At 38.8% G+C, this 24714-nt stretch overlaps 1 protein-coding gene across 3 annotated transcripts in view; it reads right to left on the bottom strand.

Annotated features, from left to right (window-relative positions):
• The window catches only part of LOC135474827 (zinc finger homeobox protein 4-like), a 110128-nt gene that overhangs the window by 12377 nt on the left and 73037 nt on the right, over positions 1-24714 (bottom strand). For all 3 annotated transcript variants that reach the window (XM_064754435.1, XM_064754437.1, XM_064754436.1), the window contains one exon: positions 1914-2294. In XM_064754435.1, coding sequence (XP_064610505.1) covers positions 1914-2294 — 381 coding nt within the window. The remainder of the gene's footprint in view (positions 1-1913; positions 2295-24714) is intronic.

Raw genomic sequence — 24714 nt, forward strand, 5'->3', positions numbered from 1 at the left:
ATCCCACTCCCCAAGATTCAGCCATATTACCAATGTCTGATTGTGTTTCTTAGATGACGGTGTTAGAACATTAGCAGAAAATGCACTGCCCTATACATTTCCTAGAATGGATACATTTCTCTATGTGAAGGCTAAGGCAGCATTGATATGTTGGTGAAGTGGTTGTAAATGTAATAATGTTTGGGTGCATCTCTGACTGCCACCCAGATGAACTAAGGCACAACTGATATAATTAGCGAATGAAGTGTGCATACAAGAAAAGGTTAGGGTGGCAAGACTTTGCTCTTGTTTGTTATCATTAAGGCTTACTGCCAGAATTCAACAATGGGTTTATGGAGGTCACCATGTGAGCGAAAGTCAGCGGGTGGATTATGGTGGCTGACAGGGCAGATGTCTTCATGTTCTAACCATGAGTGTGATCAGAGGGCATTGCGACCAAGCATATCATCTCCACATAAGTACTCATCATTCCCATATGGAAAAGCTAATGCTGTCTGATCATACAGAAAACGCCTCTGGAGGGGGGAAAAAAAAACTACACAAGAGGAATAATTTCTGGGCCAAATTAAAAAGCTTCATAACCAGCTTTGACCTTCAATCATAATAATACATGTAAATTTTGTTTGGTTTTATGAATATTATAATTAGATACAGAATTATCTACACTTATATAAGCTAAAGTTACATAGGAGATAAAACCATGTGAAAGGTGTTGCATTACTTTGTTTTGGAAAGCCATCATCTACCTCACCTAAATACAGGTAGTGAGTCTCATGAGCTCATAAATGACAGTTGAAGACAGGAAGGTTGTGGCTAATAGTACATATGGAAACTAGCATATGAAATCATACCATAGTGATACTCATAGCAGGAAACTTGTTAGCAGGTAGCTAAGCATGAGAAGTGAAGACAAAATAGAGTGAAAGATGCCCAACAACAAGTCTGTCCTGACTGACCAGTATCACCTGATTTGTGATTAGCTCAACTGGCACACAGGTGGCAATAGCCTGACAGTTCATGTCACAGGTCAACCTGGCCTTCTAACAGGCAGAAGACATAAGCATGCTAGGATGTTTTGTTGGGGGGGGGGGGGGGGGTAGTGTTGCTCAGTGGGGGTTTGTGTCAGAGAGGGGAAGGGTAATACCCATAACTGATCAGAATTTCTCAGCTTCATTTACATGAGGAAAAAAAAAATAAAAAGATGCAGGCTCTTACATCACAAGCACACAGCACAGGTGAACTTCAGTCCCCAGCTCAACAGGTATAATTCATTAGCATAATAGTAAGATTTTCATTACAACCAGAGATATAACACCCAACTCTCATGCCAAGCCCCATCTTGGGGGTGTACCACAATCATATGCTAAATTATCTCCACACAAATCTCTAACTGTTGACTAACAGCATTAGTACATGTACCATATTCAACACTATCTGTAATAAATGTATCTCAAACCAATTTTTTCAATTAAATGTATCTTGTTCAAAAGCATGCACTTTACAAGCACCCCCATCCCCTTTCCTCTTCGCAAGCCCACTAAGCTGTCCAGCAGAAGCTATTGCTGCACTATAATGCACTTTGCCTGCCAGCTGAATTCATTCAGCTTAACAAACAGGTGACTTGTGGGAGAAGGTCTAACTACCGTAAAGCTCTAAAATAACTGGCAACCTAATAAATCTTAATAGTTTAACAGGAATCTGTTAATGAAACAATATGTTGTCATTGTTGCCAAATATAAATTATGTCCAAAAAACTTTAATATACTGACGTAAAGAATAGATAAATGTATGGAAATGATGACAGGGCCTACATGTAACTAATAAATATACAAAAACTTTTATATTTTCAACAAAACTCAATGTCTGATCTGAAATATTCATGGAATTTATATGGTACCTGTAGGTGTACTTACCTAGAACGTTGTTGTTGTTGCTGCTGGAAGTTGTGGCCGTATCAGTCATGGAAGACCCAGAGCTCGTAGAGGCAACTGGCGTACCAGTCGCCAACTCTATCGTGTTGTTGTTGTTGTTTGCAATATTCCCATTACTGTCGCGGAGTGTGGCGTTTCCTGTCCTAGTCGAGGGGCTGATGTGCGTGTTGGACCCGCGTGGTGTGGCAGAGTTACCTCCAGAGCTCAGAGATGGAGACGAGGTAGGGGGCGCTCTACTGGCTGAGAGAGTGGCGTCTGGCTGGGAGGTTATGTCCGAGGGACTGTGAAGTAGACTGGGCATTGTGCTCTGTTTGTCAACAATTTCACCATCTTGTGCTGTGGCCTCCTCTTCACGGTCACCATCTGCAACAACAACAACATTCCTCACTTACTTACACTGTAAAAAAAAAAAAGTGAAAAAAAAAATATGAATAAACAACAAAAATTAAATGAAAACAACACATGGTTTAATGGAATATACCACAATAAACCTTGTAGATGCTTTGTTATCAGTTCCAGCACAGTGAACCGTTGGCGTTTCAAATTCCTGCTACATATAGCTAACAAATCCAGGGAAACAATTAATTCATGCATGTACAAGTAATGCAAATTAACCCTAGTGACCTAATTTACATGTTTCTCAGAACATGCTCTCCAAAAGTACCTGTGCCTTATATAAGGATGTGATATCATCCACAAAAAACTGCTGGTACACACATTCCAAGCTGTTAAATCCCAAATTGCGGGCGTGCACACTACGGTCTTACTTACAACAGTGGCATACAACCCCCATGCATATATAATCACTACTATGTGGGCTTCTCAAATAAAGACTAGTGCTTGATGGGAAAGGTCCTTAAGTATTATGTTTTAATAAGAGGAAGATCTTAATGAGTCGCCTGTGATTACATGGAAAAGTGAAGGCCTTAACAGGATATGGCCTTCATATGTTACCACTTATATTCCCCACTTCCCATTATTGTTTACATGACGCCTCCTAGCACTGTTGGAAACAGCCTGGGACTCAAATTCAGACAAGCAGAGAGATTCAGCCCTTGAGCTCAATTCCCATTGTTTTGGCAGGGAGAAGTCTTGCAACAGAAGTTTTTTCTGAAGAGGGACTGATACACACATATGATTCAGCTCCTAATCCTGTATCCCTTGGATATGATACATACCGCGGTCTTCAGCTGTGAGAGTTTCAATGTCAGCTAAACCTTCATGTATAAAGATCCATCCCTCTATATATCAGATAAGAGTTAATTACTGCTCTACAGAAACTGCTCCTACTACTACCAAACCAGGCCTAACTCCTACAGCAACACCCTTCCCACTACCAATCCCTGTGTTAAGGGTCCAGATCATGTTCCAAATTCAAAAATCCTATCAACTCTCCCAGCACTTCCCTTTGAAGGATGTCCCTGATATTTTGCATATGTGCCTGGTGTAATTGCCATTGTCTGAAACTCTTGACTGCTAATTTATTTTTGTTTATACGAAACCCCATCAACATATGGCCTCCGCAAGCCTCCCAATGAGTCATATCTCACTGCCAAGAAATCTATCTCTCTCCTCCTCCCTCTGATTACTGGGTCTACTACACGAGACCGGAAAAACAAAAACGGCATTAAGAGAAAGGCACTAGAACAAACCACTCCCCGTGACATTTCTTACAGACTCTAAGTACCCTTCAGCCACAGAAATTCTGTAACATAAGTTTTTTTTCTTCTTCGTGCGGCTACTGTTTTTTTTTTTTTGTTTTTTTGTTTCCCCCTGGCAAGCTGTCTCTATTCTCCAAGCCACAATCCATGTTATAGCTCCTGCTGGGGTCAGAGGTCACGAATATAGCTGATGAAATTAAAGCCGAAGCCCAGGAATGTGTCAGATCGTTTTACTAGAGGGCCACAAATAGCAGTAATGCCACACATAGATACCAGACCAGCCTAGGCAAAAAGTGCAAGAAAATTTCTGTGCTATGACTCTTGGATTAATCATTGGGGGGCATTAATGAATCTCAGGCTGGCTGGGTGCTTAAAACTGATGGGCAAGATGTAGCTGAAGAAGGGGTAAATAAAGAAGAGGCTGTGATCTGTGGGTTCATCATTCACCCAGCATCCGTGGTCCCAGGGCCAGGTCTATCCCCTTATCGTCGGCCGCTCTCTGATATATGTATCCGGAGATACCCAGATAGTCACCTGTCCAGAATGATTCGGCATAACAACTGCAGGCGTGAAGCCAGCACGTTACTACAACACTTTACACCTCACTGCGACCAGCGACTCAACTTTACTGTGTTACACCAGCCTTGCCAAAAAAAAGACAGAAAAAAACTTTCAGAAAAAAAAAAGCGGCACATACAAATGAGTTCGCGCTAGACGAGAATGGAAAGAAAAAAATCACACCCTGTATTTTATGAGGATTTCTAGATATAAATAACAAACTGTATTTAATTATTATTGCTCAAGGAGACTCATTTTCTCTATTTCATTTCCTAGAATGTTGTAGATCCAAGATCTGTAGCACTCATAACAATTGTAGATGAAGTAATTATTATTTTACACGATGTGTTGCTGAAGACTGAAATATTTCTTGCCAAGAAACTTTCTAACACAAAAATAAAAATTCGAGCATTATTTCAGACGGCAAAGAAAAAAAACAAAAACTGCTGTTGTAAAAAATCTGCAATAAACATGTAAAATAAAAAAGTAAGGAGTGGGCTTGACACAAATAAACAAAAAATCAGACAAAACTATATGGAGGAAAAGATTCCCAAAACAGTTATTTATGTTATGGATTTTCTTCATTTTTTTTTTTTTTTGGCCGATGTAAAAAGAACATGAAAAAAAGATATGTAAATTCTGACCTATCTACCGTGGGAGAAGAGTATATAACCTTTGGCCTGTTGACACTGCTCAGCTTTCCCTCAGATGCAACCTTCCCTGGACATATAAAATATGTGCGTTTCAAATTAAATCAGATGCCAAACCGCCTGTTTAAAAGTGATTTTAACTTGAAGCGTGTTGTCTCGTAATGATTTGTGGTAAGAAAGGCTCTGCTTGGGCTTTGTGGTCAGGAGGTTTGCAGAGCCATGCTATTCCCTCATTTCTCAAGAGGCTGCTAACTTTGGGCCAGGGTTAACCCTCAGTGGGAAAACAGTGAAACATTTGTGACAGTGTTTCAACATGACATACTGGCTGATAGCGGTTGCACACATTTCACCCAATTTTTTGTCCCCTTTTTGAATAATTATCACAGTTGTCCCAGGTATTTCACTTGGTCAGTCTCACCACAGCTAATCAACCACATCAAATACAGATACAGCCAATTAACACATACCTGAGCAAATTTAAAACTATCAAATAGAATGTTTTACTCGTGTCAATTTTACAGCAAGCCTACCCATGATCGAGTCAAGATCATGCAGTTTAATCAATTATCACATATGGGACAAAACTCTGGCAGGGTGTTGCCAGCTAGCAAACAAAAAAAAAAACCCAACAGATTAATGTGAGACAAAAAAAACAAGGGTTGAAACTCGGTAAAAATTTGATGAATTTTATCTTTTGTTCACTTTTATTTTTCTTTGTTTGTTCGACTGAAATGAAAGCTTTGTATATCCTAGTCAAAATCAAATCAGGCCTCAGGGCTAAGGTGATCTGATCTGCTCAGTGGAAGTGTTTGCAGGGCCACAGGACAAATATCAAAGTCCCATAATCCCTGTGCAAAGAGACGAAGAAAAGCCGTGTTTTCTCACACGTGTTGATCAGCTCCTTTGCTGGGCACTCGCTCTCACCTTTACATAGTATTCATACATCGCCATAGCCAAAGAAAATAGGCAAAAAAAAAAAAAAAAGGTAAAATGAATATATGAAGACGCCAAGAAGTGAAAACGGAGGTTGACTGGTTCATAAATTTGAACTGTTCTCATTTTTTTTGGTTTTGTTTTGTTTAAATTTGACAAGTCATGTCAAAAAGGCAGGATTCTCCTTACTTAGTTATGCTCATGTACGTGAATTTCTCTAAAAAAATAATTCCATGAAAGGTTTAGATTAATGTCCGTGTTATAAATATGTTGAAAACATCTTTCCCACAAAAACGTGTGAACATGTATGAAAAGAATAAATAACTACCAAGACGTTTCACATGAAAAACACACATTATAAATTACATACATGTAAAGCATGAAGGTATTTACTGAAGTTATTTTGCCCTTGCTTAAAAAGCAACAGTTTTCTGACTTATAAGTAATGAGCTGTCTTAAGGGTTGGGCTGGTGAAAAGGAGGGTCTTGACAGAGCAGGGGTTACATGAGGTGGGGGTTAGTCCTCTTATCTCCTCGCCCAGGAATTGCCCAGCCCTCATCAGCAGCAGACAGCTTCTGTTGCCTGATTTTATGCTCTGTCAACAGAACTGTATATAAACCCCGGGGAAATAAACAGAAGCCTCTTATCAAAGAGAGGAATAAATGTTTATACGTAGCCTTATGATTAACATAGTTGATGGGTGTGGTTTAATGTTGTGGTTATACAAAACATTTGGGACTTTTTAGATTCAGCACACATAAATTAGGAATCCTTGCATTTGGTCAGGGAAGGGTTGTAAAAAAGAGTTTCAGCTTACAATATTGCACAAACAAATCTGTCAATAGTTTAGAGAGACTAAATCTTAAAACTCGCTAAGACTATTCTGTTGTTTTTTTGGTTTTTTTTTTGAATGAAGGCAGAAAAATCTGCAATACATGACACCATCCAATATGGCGGACAAGAGGTTAGACAAAGGCTGATGCCTGGCATGTAATAACATGAAGAAACATCTAAAATCATATAAATATTATTTCATCTCTCACAACAGGGTGTAGCTTATTCCTTTTTTTTTCCAGACGCAATGTAAAAAAGATCTGCTTTGAGATGCTGCTCTTCGGTTCAAGATAGAAGCAACCTGCAAGACACAATCGCCACAGAAAATGGATTATTGATGAAATATTTTAATAAATCAATGTGGAAGAGCCAGGTCAGCCAGTGATATGAGTAGGGCTGCATGGCTGCCATCACTCCTGTGCAGGGTTCATCCCAGCTTTGCCAGAGCATCTAATTCATTTATACCTCCGTGCCAGAAGAGGGTGTTGAGAGGCTGGCCGAGTAAAGCGGCTCTCTGTGGCAGAGGTTGGTAACCTGGTGTTCTGGGTGTTGTGTCAATTCCCGCGTCCCCTGTCACAGAGACTTGCTCCAGGGGTAACACTCCAGAGCTGGGTAATTGCTTCTGACTGTTGTTGGGGATTGCTTTCTTAAGAGAGCCACACGGTACAAAGAAGCGCCCCCTAACATAGCCTGGCAGTAACTGTTGTATCGAAACATGGAAATAATAAATCTGTCAAAATGTTTTCGAGATCAATGGTCGAGACCGTGGATATCAACTGCACCTTAAGAGCACAAATATGGCCACCATCTTCAAGACCAGAGGCCAGGAACAAGAAGCATTAAATGCCTGACGAATGAAAATGTCTCACATTGCCACAATAATTTTCTGCTCTCTAGTTCCATGGCTTCTGCGGACCGAGGTTTGGGACATGAAATCTATAGTAAACCTGATATAATTTTCTCACATGTTGGAATCCATGTGTGAAAAATACATTTATTTATGCCGACTTTGTAATTCGCCCTACTGATTGTAAGTGGTGCACTGAACGAAGAAACAAAATCGTAGCTGAACGGAGAAAAAAAATAACAGAAAAAAAAGTCTGTCAAGATATTTCATCTTTCATGGAGAAATCTGAATTCAATGAAATGTCCCAGCTTTGAATGTAGCGATACAGAGAACTATTAAAATAATGAGTGCACCTAGAAGCTGCTAGAGAGGGCCTCAGAGTCCAAATAATTAAGCAAATTACCAACCTCATTGATCGGCATGAACAGTTCGTCTAGAGAGGCCAGAAACTCTTTGGCCAATTACTATGCGCTTCAGTGTTCCAGCGAGGGAGAGCAAAAAAACCGTCGAGACCAGAGTCATTTAGCTACAGTATCTTTTAGGGATCTGTGTGTAAGACTGCTGTGGTGGCTTGCTTTGCTTGAGTGACATTTAGGACCAGAAAAGGCAAATTTATGTCATACAAGTTTCTTTTGGATATTGGGAGCTATGGGTAGATGTATTGGGAGGAAAAAGAAATGGCTGTGGTGCCATGTTAAGATGACAAGGGCACAGGAATATGCTCAGGAGAAGGACAGACAATCGCTGAGAAATTCTCAAAGACATAATAAACTGGAGACACCAGTGATTGCATACCGTGAAACAAACACAGGAAAACATGCATAAGTTAAAAAAGAGAGACAAAAAGAAAAAAAAAAGAAAGAAAACAAAAAACACACAAACCACAAAAGCTGAAAACATGTTAACATCTTGGATCATTTTTCATCCGAGCTCGCTAAAGTGGCCCCGACAGAACGGGAGAGGTTACATATCATAGGGAAACATTGTAACACAATGTAATATTTCTATGTTGAGGTGTCATGGAATAGCAGCTTACATACAAGGCACCTGATCTTACTGAAGGCATGCAAAGTGTCACAACACATTGAATAACACTGGGCTGGAAGATATGTCTCAGCAGAAAACTGCATCTCCACAAATCCCATATTGCAGGGCTCTTCTGGCATTAAAACAAGTAAAGTCGGTGTGTTGATGCAGGCTGTAGTCTAATCGGCAGGATGTGCCCCTTACTCTATGGTACACAAATATTGGCTCACACATTTTGTATACAATAGAAATTTTATCCACATTACAAAGAAATATTTTTCAATATGATCTGTCTGTGACCACCTCTGGTGCTATCTCCAGGGATGATCTGTGCTGTCAAAGTATGTTGGCGAGTTTCTGCCCATCTGTTTCCCGCAGAGAAATATTTGGAAAGCCCTCAATAAGCATTTGTGCAGCAAATGCTCAAAGATAAATATTAAATTTGTCTTTACAGAAAATACAATAGTTGCGTGTTTGTTCACACCTAACAAACACCTGGCCAAAAAGCGCCCTAAGTCGAACAGATTTTTTACCGTTGTATTCAGCGCCAGGGGCAAAGTAGAGGTGACCAATTCTTGCAACCCTGAGGGAAAGATAAATTCTTTATCGCCATTCTTAAAGATGAAATATTTGCAGGAAAAAAAAAAGGAAGAAGATGATTCAGAAACTCTGAATAATGAAGTATCTGCTAGGACTAAAAGTATTTTAAGATGTTTCACATCTGCAGTGCTACCCTTTGATTATGAGGGGTTTTCTCTGGAGCTCAAATATTAATCAGGTACACAAGCATGTTTACCTTCCCATTAACACTGCTAATTGACTGTTAAACCTGATTCTCACCTGCCAAATCCTTTCCCTGACCTAAACATTCACAATGTATCTACAGCAATGATACACTCCTTGTGCGTAAGCCACCTTACCCAAGCAAGTGCCTTCACACCAAAACACATACATCAATAAGAAAAATACAGCCCCATGATTGTAAATGCAGCGTTGAAGTGAAGAACAAAATGTTCTAAAGATAGTGTGATGATGTGTATATCTCTGTGGCTTGTAATTTCAGAGCAAATTTACAGAGATATAAGGATGAGTCCTTGTTTTTGCGATTTTTTTTTTTTGTTGTCAGCAAGAGTCGCTGTGGGTGATGAGGTGGTACAGGGATTCTGTGGTAGTAGTAAGCCATTTCAGATGTTATGTGTCGCCCCCTAGCATGCTTGTCAACTGTGGTTTGTGGCTGTCTGAGGTATGTGAATACACCAACACTTCTATCTTACACTGATCTGGGGAACGCCAGACAAATTCAAGCCTCAGCAAAGCTTAATCTCCTCACTAGAACTCATAACAATTCAAATATTTCAACAGATTTAAACCTAAATATGTAAATATAGCTACATTTCGGCTTATTAATAATTAAAATGTTTTTGTTTGAAAAAATTTAAAGGATATTAATTGAGAAATAATTATGAATGAAAATGACGCAGAGATAAAACCACTCACCTCTCTTAACTAATAAACTAAAGTTGTTAAGCTCTTAATTAAATATCATTTTCATTATAGAGGAGAATTTTGAAGAAAGTACATTTCTAAAATTTCAATTTCCAATGCCAATGGTATCAGCTGGCTGAACTAATAAAAACATGTATATATATATATATATATATATATATATATATATATATATATACATAAACTGTGATAGGCATTGTCACTCAACAACACTAATTCTGAAAAGCCTAAGAGCAGAGACAAAAGATTTTCACACCTGAAAATATTTCAAAATTTTGAATTCCTACCCATGTTTCTGGTGGTCATCCGTGAAATCCGAGCTGAGTAATAATGATGGAGTAGAGAGGCGGTGACCAGGGCTGAGTTAATAATCTACACATAGCTCTGCTTTATTCTACTTTATTCAACCTGTGAACGCGTGCCCCATAACATGGTGAGAAGACTGCTGGCTTTTTTCTGTGTGTAACATTCTTCTTACGCTTTTTCCATATATTCCCTGACAATAAGGTGACCTCATAATAGGCATGGGAAGATAAGAATAAAGAGTTGGAGAGTTGGGGGGGGGGGGGGGGAGAGAGAGTTTCCTCCCAGGGCAGATGGATATATTTGGAAAAGGATTAAGGGCTGAGGAACATGATGTTTTAACTAATGACTCAGACAGCTCTCCTCGGCAGAGGTGTTACTTATTTCGCACATAGTATGAACACATCGGGCTGAGGTAACATGTAAGAAGACAGGGATAAAGTCAACAAGCCTTGGTAAAAACTAGCATTAAGCATATGGTAACATTACACCTATGAACAAGCGAGGCTAGTCAGCAGAGGTCAAGCAAAACTCATGTCACAAAAGACGAGGATCGCATTTTGTGAAAACCTGTCCACACACTCGTTTTCACATATTAATTTTTCAGTCAAGATGGTATGTATGACTACATTATGTCACATCATCCCGTGACCTTGTTCACTGTATAATTCCTGCTATGTCCTTTCAGTGGTGTACAATACGGAATGTTATTGCACATCTGAAGGTGCTCGCAAAATCTTCTGTAGCATCCTTCACACATTTGAAGATTCTACAATGTCACGTTTTGTGACAGGGTTTTGCAGAGACTGGGGCAGGGGTTGTTGAGGATCAGGGCTCTGCAGTGTCGACTCGCGAGGGAGAAGGACAGCGTTCTACGCCAAAGTCTAAGCGCCCCTGAATGAGATTGCACTCAGCTGTTGATTTGGATGACCCCTCCACCTTCATTGTCCCGCCACACTTTGTTCAGACATTACCAGACAAACAAATGGTGGAAAAAGCTTGCAAAGCCGGGCCCTCAGTAACCCTGATTTCCTCTCAAATCTCTAGCCTTTGTTTGGCTTGTCCAAATTTTATGCAAATGAGCTTTGGTTTATCTCCAGCAGGCGGTGTATCTGCTTGAAGAAAGCAGATAGACTGGCTGGAGAAATCATAGTCATTAGTGTTCAGTAATATGGATGAAACTTCTCACCACTTCTCCGAAATGATGATTTATGATTATGTTGCAATTACCTAATCTACAATAATCAGCTGATACTATCTTCCTTCTTCTTTGACAATTTTATATAAATCTTGACTGCACAAATGTGTGAATTACAATGCACTAATGACATTTAAAACAAAAGTGAGCTCCCAAAGTGGTGAACTATGAGATATCTTTAGTACACAACCATCCGAAACTCTCCATTTTATAATTAAAATCTAACACATTTGAAAAATGTACTTATACTTTTACATGACCCTGTCTAACAGACAAAACGCTGGAATTTGGAGTTCACTGTCATGACAATACATTCAAAATAAGACTGTCGAGTTAAGGTTTATCGTTTTACAGATAAAAAGTTTTCTGGGTGATTTAGCTGGCTGTATCCAGAAGAACAGGATGTTAGCCGGGTGTTTGCCACAAGTATCTGTTGTACCCAGAAGTGTATAGACTGGGATGAGGACCAGCTGTGAAGTGACTTCTTCCACCTATTTTATTTCCAAACATCCCCAAGAATTCCTCTGACCTTTATCAAAGCTTATCCACCATTTGTTCTAGGTTAAAAGAGGCGAGGAACATCTCCTGTCCCTGTCTACATAGAGCTTCTCTGTTTTCATCTGGTCCATAGTTAATTAAACACAAGAAGAAACTCACACCCCACCCCTCTCTCTTTATGATGACAACCAGAACACTACCCAAACCCCCTACCCCTTCTCCTTTTCTCTCCCTTCACCATCTACATTTCTCATCCATAATTCTTAGGGTGGAACTCTGAACACAGCTCTATAAACCTCTAGCAGACGACACATGAACACCTAATGTTGATCAGAAGTCACAACCCATCATAAATAAGCATTGGCTATATGGTTGTGATCACGGCTTATCATCACCATCCCCAACGTCTCTCTTATTAATGTTTGTGGTACTGGTAACTACATGGTTCTGTTTATTAAATACTGCCCAAGTTTTAGACCGAGTTCTCCTTCCTGGAGGTAAATAAATGGCAGATCTAGATAACCCAGGCTCATCAGGAGTTGAAGTCAGAACTATTTCCACCCTTACTTTGCGTGGGGTCTTCAGCCCCTGGTTATCACACGGAGACAACTGGGCTCCAGAGTTCGTCTGGCCGCAATTTGGCACAGGAATATAGACAAAGTTTGCAGAAATAAGTACGGCTTCAGTCGGACATCAATCCGAAGCAAGATTTCAATCAGTCCATTAACCAGGCATTGTCATCTTTTACCTTAATGAAAACTGTCCATGGTTTTGCGACATCATTCTGTTTTCGAGCATTCATGTCTGATATTTATATGCATTATGAAAACATTGTTTTTACTTCATATGTCTTGGAATTGCTGGTCATTTCTCGATTCTCACCCTCCACCTTGTACCCTAATGTCCTCTGTATAAACAGGAAGCATATCAAGTCTAACTCTGACAAATGCCACAGACTGTCCTCCGGCTAAGATATGAATTTCTGCCAAGGCCATAATCTGGCTTCTCTATTGTTGTTTCTCTTCTAACCACGCTCCACACAAAATGGCCAGATTGTGACAAGCTCTTTTGCTTTCACAAACATTCACTGACCTCGAAACAAATCAAATGATCATGACCAAAATTTTAACAATTAAACAGCCAGACAAAACATCAATTTACTGACCAAAATACAGGAAAGTAATTTAAAAAAAAAACTGTGAGTTTGACGTTATTACGCTATAAAAATGGCGGAATGGTGAGCACTTCAAAATTCTGAATTTTACTGCACAGAGTTAAAAACATATCTTACCCTATTTAAATACTTTACTAAGCTACTAATTTCATACATACCATAAACATCCCCACAATGCTAAGTTCAGTTCAAATTATAGTAATAAGCCATATCAAATGCACATATTCTTAATTTTATCCCACAGTATAATTCAGAAAAAAATTAACTGTCGTTTTGTAATTGTTAACTCATCCCAATTTTGGACACCAGGCTGTCTGTTGTATATAATATTGCAATAACATGTTCACTGATAAGAAGTTTTTTACCAATATTAGACAACAGTTGAATCCTCCTTTAACAAGGCTGGTGTAAATTGCCTATAAGCTCACTTCATGACATTCATTTACATATGATATTTACACACACAGAATCAAGAAAAACTATCTGACAAACGTCAGCCATTTCAGTTGAAGAAGATAAAATTCATAAAGGCCGACCTGAGGGTGGAGTGATGTGGGTCAGGTGGAGGGGTTAGGTCCTTCTCTTAACAGGTAATATCCATATGGTAAATCAACAGGGCCTACATTTTATGTACCATTTTTCTAGAGCCTTGTTCTGCTGGTGCTGGTTGACATCTGAGGTCAGGGCTGGGTTACCTGCTCTAGCTAACACGGTGTGTACAGGTATGTTGTCTTTTGAGCCAATGACTAATCACCTTGAAACAAACCATATTACCAGTGAGTTAAGGGCATTAAGCAGGAAAGGATTTAGACAACAATGGCCAATGAATGCACTAATCCATTTCTGAAGAGTGCTCCCAGAGTTGTTCTGACTAGAACAATGGTTGCACCACAGGTAGCTGATTACCTGGTCATTTGCAATCAGGATTCAATTTACCTGAAATAATAAGTTGACAACTCTGTGAAAATCTTCCAAACCAGTTATTCCCTGCAGGGTTCCTTCACCACCCCCACCCCCTGGAAATGCCCTGGGTCCTGGGGATAACTGCCCCTCCCTGACATTGTGACAAGCTTTGTTCTGTTGTGTTTAATACCTTACTGTTGTAGTTGGTGTAGAACTGGGCAGGGCGCAGTAAACATGCTGGACAAACCCCTGGTCAAGCCTGAACATGGTGACCAGTGGATCAGAGAGGGAATAATGGTCAGTGCCCGTGTTAACTTAACCTTTGTCTAAATCACAACTGTGGACTGATTGGATACTTGGGCCAAGTATTCAAGTCTGCAGTCAGTCAAGTGAGACAGTCAAGTGACAAAAAAAGCATGAAGGAATCCAGCCTTTGCAGACAAAAGCAGGAAAGCTTTTACTGGAGTCTATTATTCCAACTGCTACAATTTTTTTTTAAAAGAGGAATATAACTTGATAGTGATCACTTAAATAAAAAAACTAACTGATTAACATTTAAAAACTGACTTAACATAAAATTATGCTTCTAGACAGCCCCATATACTTGGGTATGACAGAAAAGAAGTTGAAAAACAACTGATCTATAATGAATGACAGTCTTAAGATATAGCTGACTTACAGAAACAAGAGTTAATGCGAAGACAATGTGACAACATGTTTTACGTATGGCTTAGCTATTTTGGTTGATTTCTCCCTGATTTATTCTGATCATTTATGACCTATGAGTTTACAGATTATCTAGGAGGTGTGGCTAACATCCTTTGAAATATGTTCTACATGAATTAGAGCTCTGATTGGTTGGCAGAAACACATAGCAGGTTTGACTGGCAGCTTCAATTGACGCTGTGGCTTAAAGTTCAAATGGGTGTGAGGAGAAAAAATGCTAATGTATTTTACCATATACATATACAGGGTGATCTAACACTGAATGGCAGCTAGGACCGGAAAAGATTTCATACTTAAATAGGTCATTGGTATTTAGACTTATTCAGAGAAGAAAAAAAAATGAATCTCTTCTTTTATACGGACTTATTATATTTGGCCAACTAGTGTGAATGCCCTATCAGGTGTCTTAACGAGCACAGGTAAAATGGCTAAAAAAAAAAAAAAAATAAAAAAAAATATCAATTACTGCCTACAGATTTAATGTCCTGTCACATTTAAGCCACCTAATTTGTGAGCGGTCTCAAAGGAAACTTCCTATACATACATATAGTTCTTCTTTGCTAACTTCAACTGTCTGACAAAGTGCTAAAGCTGTGTCATGGATGGCAAAAGCAGGAAGTTCAGACTTCAAACAGCCTTAACACCTGTGGTTCCCATTAACAGGTAGATGTACAACATTTAATTAGTTCTCACAGATAGCACACCTTACCATGGCAAGACTGTCAACATAATGCAGGATTTGATGCTTTTATTGATTTCTCATGTTTGGGCTTGGTTAAGTGTCACTTCATTTAATGTAGGCAGGCCCAGAGAACAAGCTAAATATTGAAAACTAAAAGTAAAATTTCCTTAACTTTGTGTTCAATGCCAAATATCAAAGTAATCAAAAGTAATATTTTAGAGACACAGTTTGTATGTGTGAAAATGAATTTAAATGAATTTTCTACTAGATTTGAAAAAAAAAAAAAACAACAACAAAAAACAACAGATAACACAATCTAATAATTAATAACTATAAACAACTTAACAGTTAACAACTAAATGCTTACAATGAATATGTAATTTTATTTAAAGAAGTCACATAATGGTTATAATTTTTTACGAGTATTTATATCAAATTGTTTTGTGACATACATTCACCTTGAATACAAAAAAAAGTAAATTCATTCCTTCATTAAAGTACTCAAGATTTCAGTAAAGACCTAAAATTTCGCCCGTGACTCATGTTGCAAATTTTGCCTGATTCTGGGAGTTCAGTTGATCTTACACAGGTATGTTAAGGTTTACCGAGAAGGTAGGATGATTTCCAACTGACAAAATGTAAGTTTCAGCACTATTTCAAGTACTGTTTTATGGAATTTATTTGCCTCTGAAATTGCACTTTTTGAACCAATTTTTAGACCATTTACCATATGCACAGACAGGGACTTGTAGAGACTTTTGGGACTAGATTTAGGGGCATTTGGACCTCACACCACGTTCAATATACACAAACTATTTTACAAGAACATTAACTAACAAAATTATTCCACTTCTGACCTAAGAAATCATTTTGGGAGTACAAATACACACAAAATTTTGTCAATGAGAGAATCGATTGATTCCTTGATGGATTAGTGGATGTTAGGTGAACTGAAGAAGTTAACTGACATCTCATGAGCTGGTTTCAGGTGAGCTGGTTTCAGGTAACCTGTCAGGTCACTCTGACTCACTTCTGTATCATTGATAAATGTTAAAATCTCAGGTAATACTGTAGGCTGTTCATATTTTACAACAAAATCCTACCTGCACGTATATAATGGGGAGAGGCTTTATCCTGTATTTTCACGACTTAAAGAGTTGAGTGATATCATGGAAATAATTATCTTACAATGTTAACTGCAGTTTCATTTTGAACTCACTGCTTTATATTAGTTTTAACACAGGACAGGCTGACAATTAGAAAATAGCTTAATTTAGAAAATTTAATAATTTTAACATTTGTTTCTATTGTGACAGCTCCTGTGTCCAGTAAAACCAGATTTTTTGCCTGGTTGAGATAAAGTCTACATATTGAGGGAGAGGGAGAGGGAGAGGGGCAGGGGCAGGGGCAGGGGCAGGAGCAGGGGAGTGGGTGGGATGTTATAGAACTTTAGCATTATGCTACCTGCTAACCTTACAGTTTTTGACACTGCTGAATTATGCTAAAAGAGACATGTCAGACATGAAAAGTCATTTTCTGTCAAATTACCATTATGGAGTGAGGGGTACATAAAGATATGAGAATAAGTATAACAAAATTGCATAATTACCTCTAATAATAAGCAGATGATGAACACAAGCAGATGTTGAGGATAAGGTTCTAAAATTTATGTAAAGTCTAAGTAAAGTTGGCATTATGATTTATAAAGAAAAAAACTTGGGTAAATTAAAATGATCAAGGATCATTTAGGTCATACAAAAATAGGCCATGCTGTACAAATAACTATATATTAAAATACAGATGTTGCCAACATATCAATTAATGTAAAACTTGAATTTTCTTTGTCCCGTGTAATGTATAATTATGAGTAGATTATTACATACATGAGCATACACATGGTGCAGACAAAACTAACAAAATCAATGGTGTCACCCTGTCTCGGTTATCGAGAACATGAACATGTCACATGCTTATTTCAAGTGACGATAACGACGAGCCAATATGGCTGCTGGCTATGTCCCCACGGCATGTCTCTCAGGGTCCCATAGCCTACTCACTGGACCCTCCCTCCCAGGTGAGACAACAGGTGAGAGACTACAGCTGGCTAGGTGTCAAGCTGAGCCTGTGTGTCTAAATGGGGTGATCTACTGGTATTTGACTGATTTTTCCAGCTAGTCACTGGCGCCTCGAAGCTCTGCCAGAGAACTTCCTCCTAAGACACATCTTAGCTGTCTAAATTTCCAGGCAGGCAAACAAACACAGTGGGGTTAAGGCAGTGATCAGAAGGGCTTGTGGGCCACGATCAGCCTAATCTAGCGACTCCTTCTCTAGCTGCCATATCGTATTTACCTGTCCGACGCTTCGTCCCTCAGACAAACATGTGTGCCTTGATTACAGGTATAGGCCTCCATCATTCAAACCCGTATTATGTAGGACAAAACTTTCTCATGGTATTAAGCCAGGACTTGGTTCTAGGTGTCTATAGGGGAGTCTTCCTCCAGCGATAACGTGCAATAGTACATGGGTTTACAGGCTGCTCAACCATGAGGAACCAGTTTACAGGTAACCTGGGCGTTAGTGTTCCCTCTGTCCTCTTGCTGTACCCCCTATCACATCACCGGTGAAATCAACGCTAATCACCACATTGGGCTGGACATGAGAACCACGTAATACAGGTCACTAGCTAAGACACCATTAAAACAATACCCTGTGACACACCTGAGTACAGGTGAGAGAGTCTAATCAGCGGCAACAGGTAAAAACTAGAGCAGAGAGCCCGACACCGAGCTGGCTTACCTGTGCTGTCCCCCATCCCTCATTATACCATCCCAGCCTTATTCTTATTTTAATTTGCTGCCCGTGTGACTGGGAGATGTCTGTCTATGGGGCACACCTTTTATACCAATAGCAGTAGTGTCTTTACAAACTACACCAGCATTGTTCTGCTTTAGAAGGAGGGGTCAGCCACCAAGCAGTCTAAACTCATTTAATGCCATGCCCTCTTGTCTTTCTGCCTGAGCACAGCCGTCCGGGCCCTCCTTCATTTAAAAGCAAGGGGCTGCATTCAGTAAGGAGACACACCACAATTCACCGTAGGTCTTTTTTGCCCAGTCTTAACAACATCTCTGATCACAGGGTAATTGTCTAGGCAGAAAGGTATTCAGAATTATTCAAATCCCACCAGCTTTCTATAGGAGACTTCTACATTAGGCTGATTCAACCAGGGACAATAAGCTTATATCTCACCCAGTGGGTCACAACACATCAGAGATTAAAATCTCAATAGAGGCATCAAAAACCTCAAATGGCAAGAAGAGCAGAGGCAGGGAGGAAAGTATATACTCAGAAATATATGAGGCCTTCCTCCCTCCCCTCAAAAAAAAAAAAAAAAAAGAAGAAGAAGGAAAAAAAAAATAAAAAGGAAAAGAAACGAAACTTAAGATTTCTGAAAGAATTGTAATGGAATGCATACCAAGTAAGAGGGAGAAAGGGCACTCTTAAAAGAGAATATTTGCACAAGCCATTATACAAAACGAACACTTGTTGCCATGGGTTACACAAAGTCTGTCACAAAAAGTCCTCTCAGTTGAAAAACATAAAGAGAAAAGGAGTTGACTGTGTGGGCTTGTAATGAATGCGTGACGGTAATCAAACCAAAGGGCTGGCCTGATTTTCTATTGACACTCCAACTGATTCTAGCTGATTGGTTTCCCTTTAATAATAGGCAGGGCCCCTGTGAACCTCGGCAAGGTGCAAACAAGTGCTAAAACACAGCCCCATGCAGGGCAATGATGCAGCCCCTTGACCCGTAGCGACAATCACAGTCACTGACGAATATCCAGACACTGCCAAAGAGAATAGCAAACTTAAAACCACTTTATGGCAGTTGAAAAGAAGCTTCACAAATATAAGTTTTTGTTCACAGCTCCCTCCTCCCCCTGCTACCCCCCTAGCCCCTTTCTATTCTTCTCAGCTCGGCTAAAATTTGGGGGCTGTCCTATTTGTTTACAGGGGAGACAAACTTTTAATGTTCGTCTGCCATCCTAAATGAAGGCATGATCAGACCAGAGGCTAGATTACATATACACTCTACCGCTTATCAGTGTCTATGCTTCGTACAGCAGCAGTGCACTAGACACAGAAGTATACATATACACAACCTTCGGCTTTGTTTGCTCACAGAGGCTCCTCTCATACTATCAACATCTTGAAAGTAAAAAAGAAAAAAAAAGCACTGTAAAAAAAAAAGTACAATTGAAATGAGAAAAGAGTATAAGATGAGAAAAAAAAGAAGGAAAACCAAGATGGCGTCCCCATAAGTAATAATATCTTGTTACCATGTGGCAGAGCTTGCGTCCCTTCATATCCATATATGACTTGTCGGAGAGCGATTAAGACAAGCATGTGGAAGAGATCAAACCCTGAATCACGCTTGCTCTGCCCAAAGAAAACAAGGCTTCATTTCTGGGCTCTTGTTCTTGCACCAATTAGCGGTGCTGCTGTTATTTTAGAGGCTAGGGCTGCCAAGATTCGGGCTCTAGACACCCTCTGTAATCATACCATCATATGATAACCATATGCTTCACAAATCTCTGCTTAGATTAACACTTTATTGTAGTTTTCAGCCACATTGTGTGTGTGTGTGTGTGTGTATGTTTTTTTTTTTTTTTGGTAAATTTCATTGTGCATGTGTTTGAAGCAAGGTAGCTGCCATAGCACACTGTTGTATCTTCAAATTGAAACGATTAAAATAGACAATTTGTCCTGTGAAATTTTAATCTTGATCTCACCATGATCAATCTCCTAACAGATGTGCACTTTTAAATTCAACCTTTCAACAGTCAGGAAACGAGCAAACATGACAGGAATGATTTAACAGCTGAATGAGTTCATCATTAATACGAACCTACCTTGTAGATTAAAATCCAATAACGGTTTCAGAATTTCAAAGTGAAAACATTCTTTATTTGGCAGAATTTGTTGCTTACAGTACCCCCAAACAGGATACACAGTTAATTAAATAAACAATCAATCCAAAGTATTTACAGAAATATTTTTTTTAAATATTACTCATATAAAATAATATTTTCTGCAGTTTACCATTTAGTTTGGGGGGGGGGGGGTAAGATTTTTATTCTAGATTAGGAACCCATGCACATACAAGAAAAGATAACATCTGCAGATTAAAACATGGTGTCACAGGTGAGCTATGTAAATTGCACAGCCATGTTGTCGTTCCCATCTAACTATCCTATCCAACCCTAAGTTTATAAACGGCCTACAAAATTTTCAAAAATAAACTTTTCTATAGTACCATCAATGTACTACACTGTCATTTCAATGTTATTGTAATCAACCAAGATAATTTTTGAAACTTTACAAAATTATTATTGGTTCATGGCTGGCGAGTCATGAATATAATTAATATTAATTGATTCAAAATGTCACAAATTTGTCACTGTATCTTAGACATCATCTATGGTGATGGAAATATTTTATTTTAAATTCATAGGTTTGTATTAGGAAAAAATTAATAAAAAGACATTAATAATGATGTTGGTTAGAAAATTCACTGATCATCAACTGAAGGCAATCAAATGCTGTCTAAAGTTTATAAATGAATTAATTCCATGATGAAATGCAGATTAACTGGTGGTTGATTTGGAAAAATAAATCATAGTGTACAATATTGATTAGTCTACCTGTTGATGGGTGGGAGAGCTAGAAGTTAAGACCTGAGCTGTTGTCACGCAAAGAAACTATGCCCGATTTACCTGTCAAATCTATAGGTAACATATACACACCTGTGTAATTAGTGGCTGCCTAGTAGACAAACACATATGCACCATTAGTGCTTAGCAAACACAGGTAACTGGATGGACGATTACATATGCAGTACAAAGGTTTAGTGTGCAGGACTTATAATCATGGTGCTTCCACTGTAATGGGCTACAATCCAATTTTGAACATTTAGACATCTTATATATACACGAAGGGCCAACACGAACATATCAGAGATAATCGTTGACGAGCCTTGCGGAGTTTCTCCACTCATTAAACACAGTGTTGTCATCACATAGCTGAAAATTCCTCAGTGTGATGCACAGAATATACATAAATAAATATACCTGTGTGCAATTAAATAAATCAGAGATTAATATCTATGTATTTAACCATAGATTAAAAACACCAATCACAAATGCATTGCCAAATAAACTGAAACAGGATGGTGTTTCAAAAATCCACTGATAAATTGTCTAAATGCCAGACTGTTTGGCATATAGCTGTGTGTATGTCTGAAAGAGGCTAAATGGTGATGTAATAAAAACATAACTAAACAAAATACTCATAGGATGCAGCCTCCATTGCGTCAACATTAAAACACACGAGCCGTTGCAACAACAGCTGCAGAAAATCTAAATAATGTTCACGTTACCTGCAGACTTATTATTACAGACAGATGTAAATATGTATGTTATTGAGTTGCATAGCTCAGCCATGAAGGTGTGCTGATTTGCAGGCAGGTAAGCACAAGTAGACCATTGCACAGGTAAAGTACAGGTGAGGTACTGCTGCTTGCTGGTTACAGGTAAACCTGGGTGGTTGTCTTACCTTGCCCCACAGTCAGGCTGGTCTCTCCCATGATGCTGGGTGGTGTGCTACTGGGGTGTGTGGTTCACTGGCCCAGCCCCTTTGCTCCATACCTCAGCTCTGCACTATTGACACCTGTTAACGACCTCTACTGCTAATGCAAACTTCCAATCCCAGCACTCATTACTATTGTAACAGCTGTCTTTTGTTACCGCTAGCCCTGATTGGCTATCTCTGCCTTAATGAAAGAGAGGCCAGCAAGCCTATTGTCTAATGCTCCATCCCGGAACAATATCCAGTCACAACAGTATAGTGGTCAGGGCTTATGTAATTTTGTCCCCCTTGCTAAAACCCTTTTTTACCTGCCTATCAAAAGGAGTCACACACAACACAGGCTTAAGTCCTGCCCAGGTATTGTCCACCATTACGTAACTACATCGCCCGGGGAGTAATTACAGAGGAAACAATTAACAGGTATAAAACAGTTTCCTTTTTCTTTAGAGATTGCCATGAGAATGGCAAGCCATAAACCAGCAGCTCTGTAATCAATGGAACCCATTCTATCAGCCAGGAGAAGTAAGACCTGCAAACTGGTAATCTAACAGCAATGCACAGCAGTTAAAAAAAATGTGAAAAGAAACCTCTGAATATTTTAAATATCAGAACTGACTGTTTGAATTTGAAAACTCAATGAAAAGATATTTTAAACTTGGTCTCTATACTGCCTTAAGGAACAGCTGTTTTATCTGTCATGCATGTCAAAATATTTTCCACACTGATAAAAATGTAGAAGAAAAGAATGTAAAATTGTACAAGTCAACATTAAAATATAAAAATATACTAGTTGTGGCTTGCTGGAATATTAATCCTCATTCTTAAGTTTCTCAAAGTTTTAATCAGTGACCAAAAAGTGCTGTTCTAAGCATGGTGTCTGAAAAAATAGAAACAACCTGTCAACTCATAAGGTTTCGAGAAAATGGTGATAAATTAATACTTTATCATTAGGCTATGATATGAAAGCAAACTGGTACTTCCTGTTCAGCTCCACCCTGCCAAGAATTTTTCTCTTGAGCATGAAGTGAACAATATATGAAAACGATGTGGTTTACTTTCACTTTGCCTCTACAATGGATGACTTCTAAAGGTAACCATGCAAGAATTTTTCATTACCTGCAACCTGCAACATAATCCTTCACACAAAGCTGGTGGCATTACACACACACACACACACACACACACACACACACACACACACACAAAACAAATAAACAAAAAAAAGAAAAAAAAAGACCAGAATAGAAAATGCAATCAGTTGTAAATTTTTTTAATTAAACCTATTCTCTGCCTTAAATGGAACAAAGGATTACAATAATGGTTTGAAGGCCCTCTGCTGGAACCTCATCAAGCACTGGAAAAGCTGTAAACCTCTGGCCAGTCTGGTCAGAAAGCCATGTGGTCAAGATAGTTATAACTGACCTCCACTGACCCTAAACTGGACATGGCTGCAGACAGAGCTGACCAACAAACCACAGACAGGACCCATAATCACTCAATGGCCCATTGACTGAGGGGGCTCTAGAGAGTGGGTGGCACCTGTCTCAACTGACCACCACAATTCCACCTCAAGCCACACAGCAGGTGCATCTAAATGTTCCTGTTAACTGTATCCTGCTCCAATATATCCCTCCACATTCCCTAAACTGATAGGTTTCCTCCCAAATATCATGCAACAGATTATGTGTATAGAATATTACATCACAATAAAGTCATACCCTCAATTCTGCATCTCTAACTCTATGGATCAACACTTTTCTTCATAAATTTCTCCTTCAAGTTCTGAAATCGTTGAGCTAATGAATTGCTGATAAGAAAACCCTGTGATATTTGATTCTTGGACCTTCATAACAGCATTTCATTCACAAACAAATCCTTATTCTGCCCATATCTGACATAAATAAAAGAATTTACCACCTGTTTTCTGACCACAAATATACCAAAGAAAATAAGTGTAATACTGAATGATAGTGTAAGCTGCTAAAATCTGTCAAAACACTTAGGTCAAGTTTGTAATGATATAAACATATACCACTCATTTCGGATCACAAACAAAACCAATTCAAAAGACTTTATCATTAGTCAAGAACTTTAGTTTAATTTTTTTATTGAGACTACTTAAGACTGTTTCTGTGTCTTCATGACATATCCTCTGATACCTGAGACTTTGTTACCTGGACAACGCTATTTGTAATCACATACCTGTACTCACAATGACAGCCTTACGCACAACACAGCTTGAAGGAAGACAAATAAATAATTTGAACATTAAATAATTATGTTTGCAAATTTTTGACTGCTTGGCAGAAAATGAAAAAAAAAAAAAAAAAAAAAAAAAACAAAAGAAAAGAAAAAAATATCCTCAAAACATGACATAAAGTGTACATGTATACACTTCTCTTATTAATTAATTTTTTACTTCGCTTGTTTTCATACCTCCAGTTATTTCCTTCTAGCCATTGTGCAAAAACCAAAGTAATATTTGTACAACATGTAAACAAAAGCTGACAAGTTATACTCCACAAATCCATTCAATAGGTGATGTGAATGGGAGTAAACCCTAAATCCATGAGAAACTGATAAACAAGATAAAATAATGGCCGCACGCAGGTTAAAGTACCACCTCATCAACAGCACAC

This window comes from Liolophura sinensis, chromosome 9, assembly GCF_032854445.1.
Source record: "Liolophura sinensis isolate JHLJ2023 chromosome 9, CUHK_Ljap_v2, whole genome shotgun sequence".
Classification (NCBI taxonomy): Eukaryota; Metazoa; Mollusca; class Polyplacophora; order Chitonida; family Chitonidae; genus Liolophura; species Liolophura sinensis.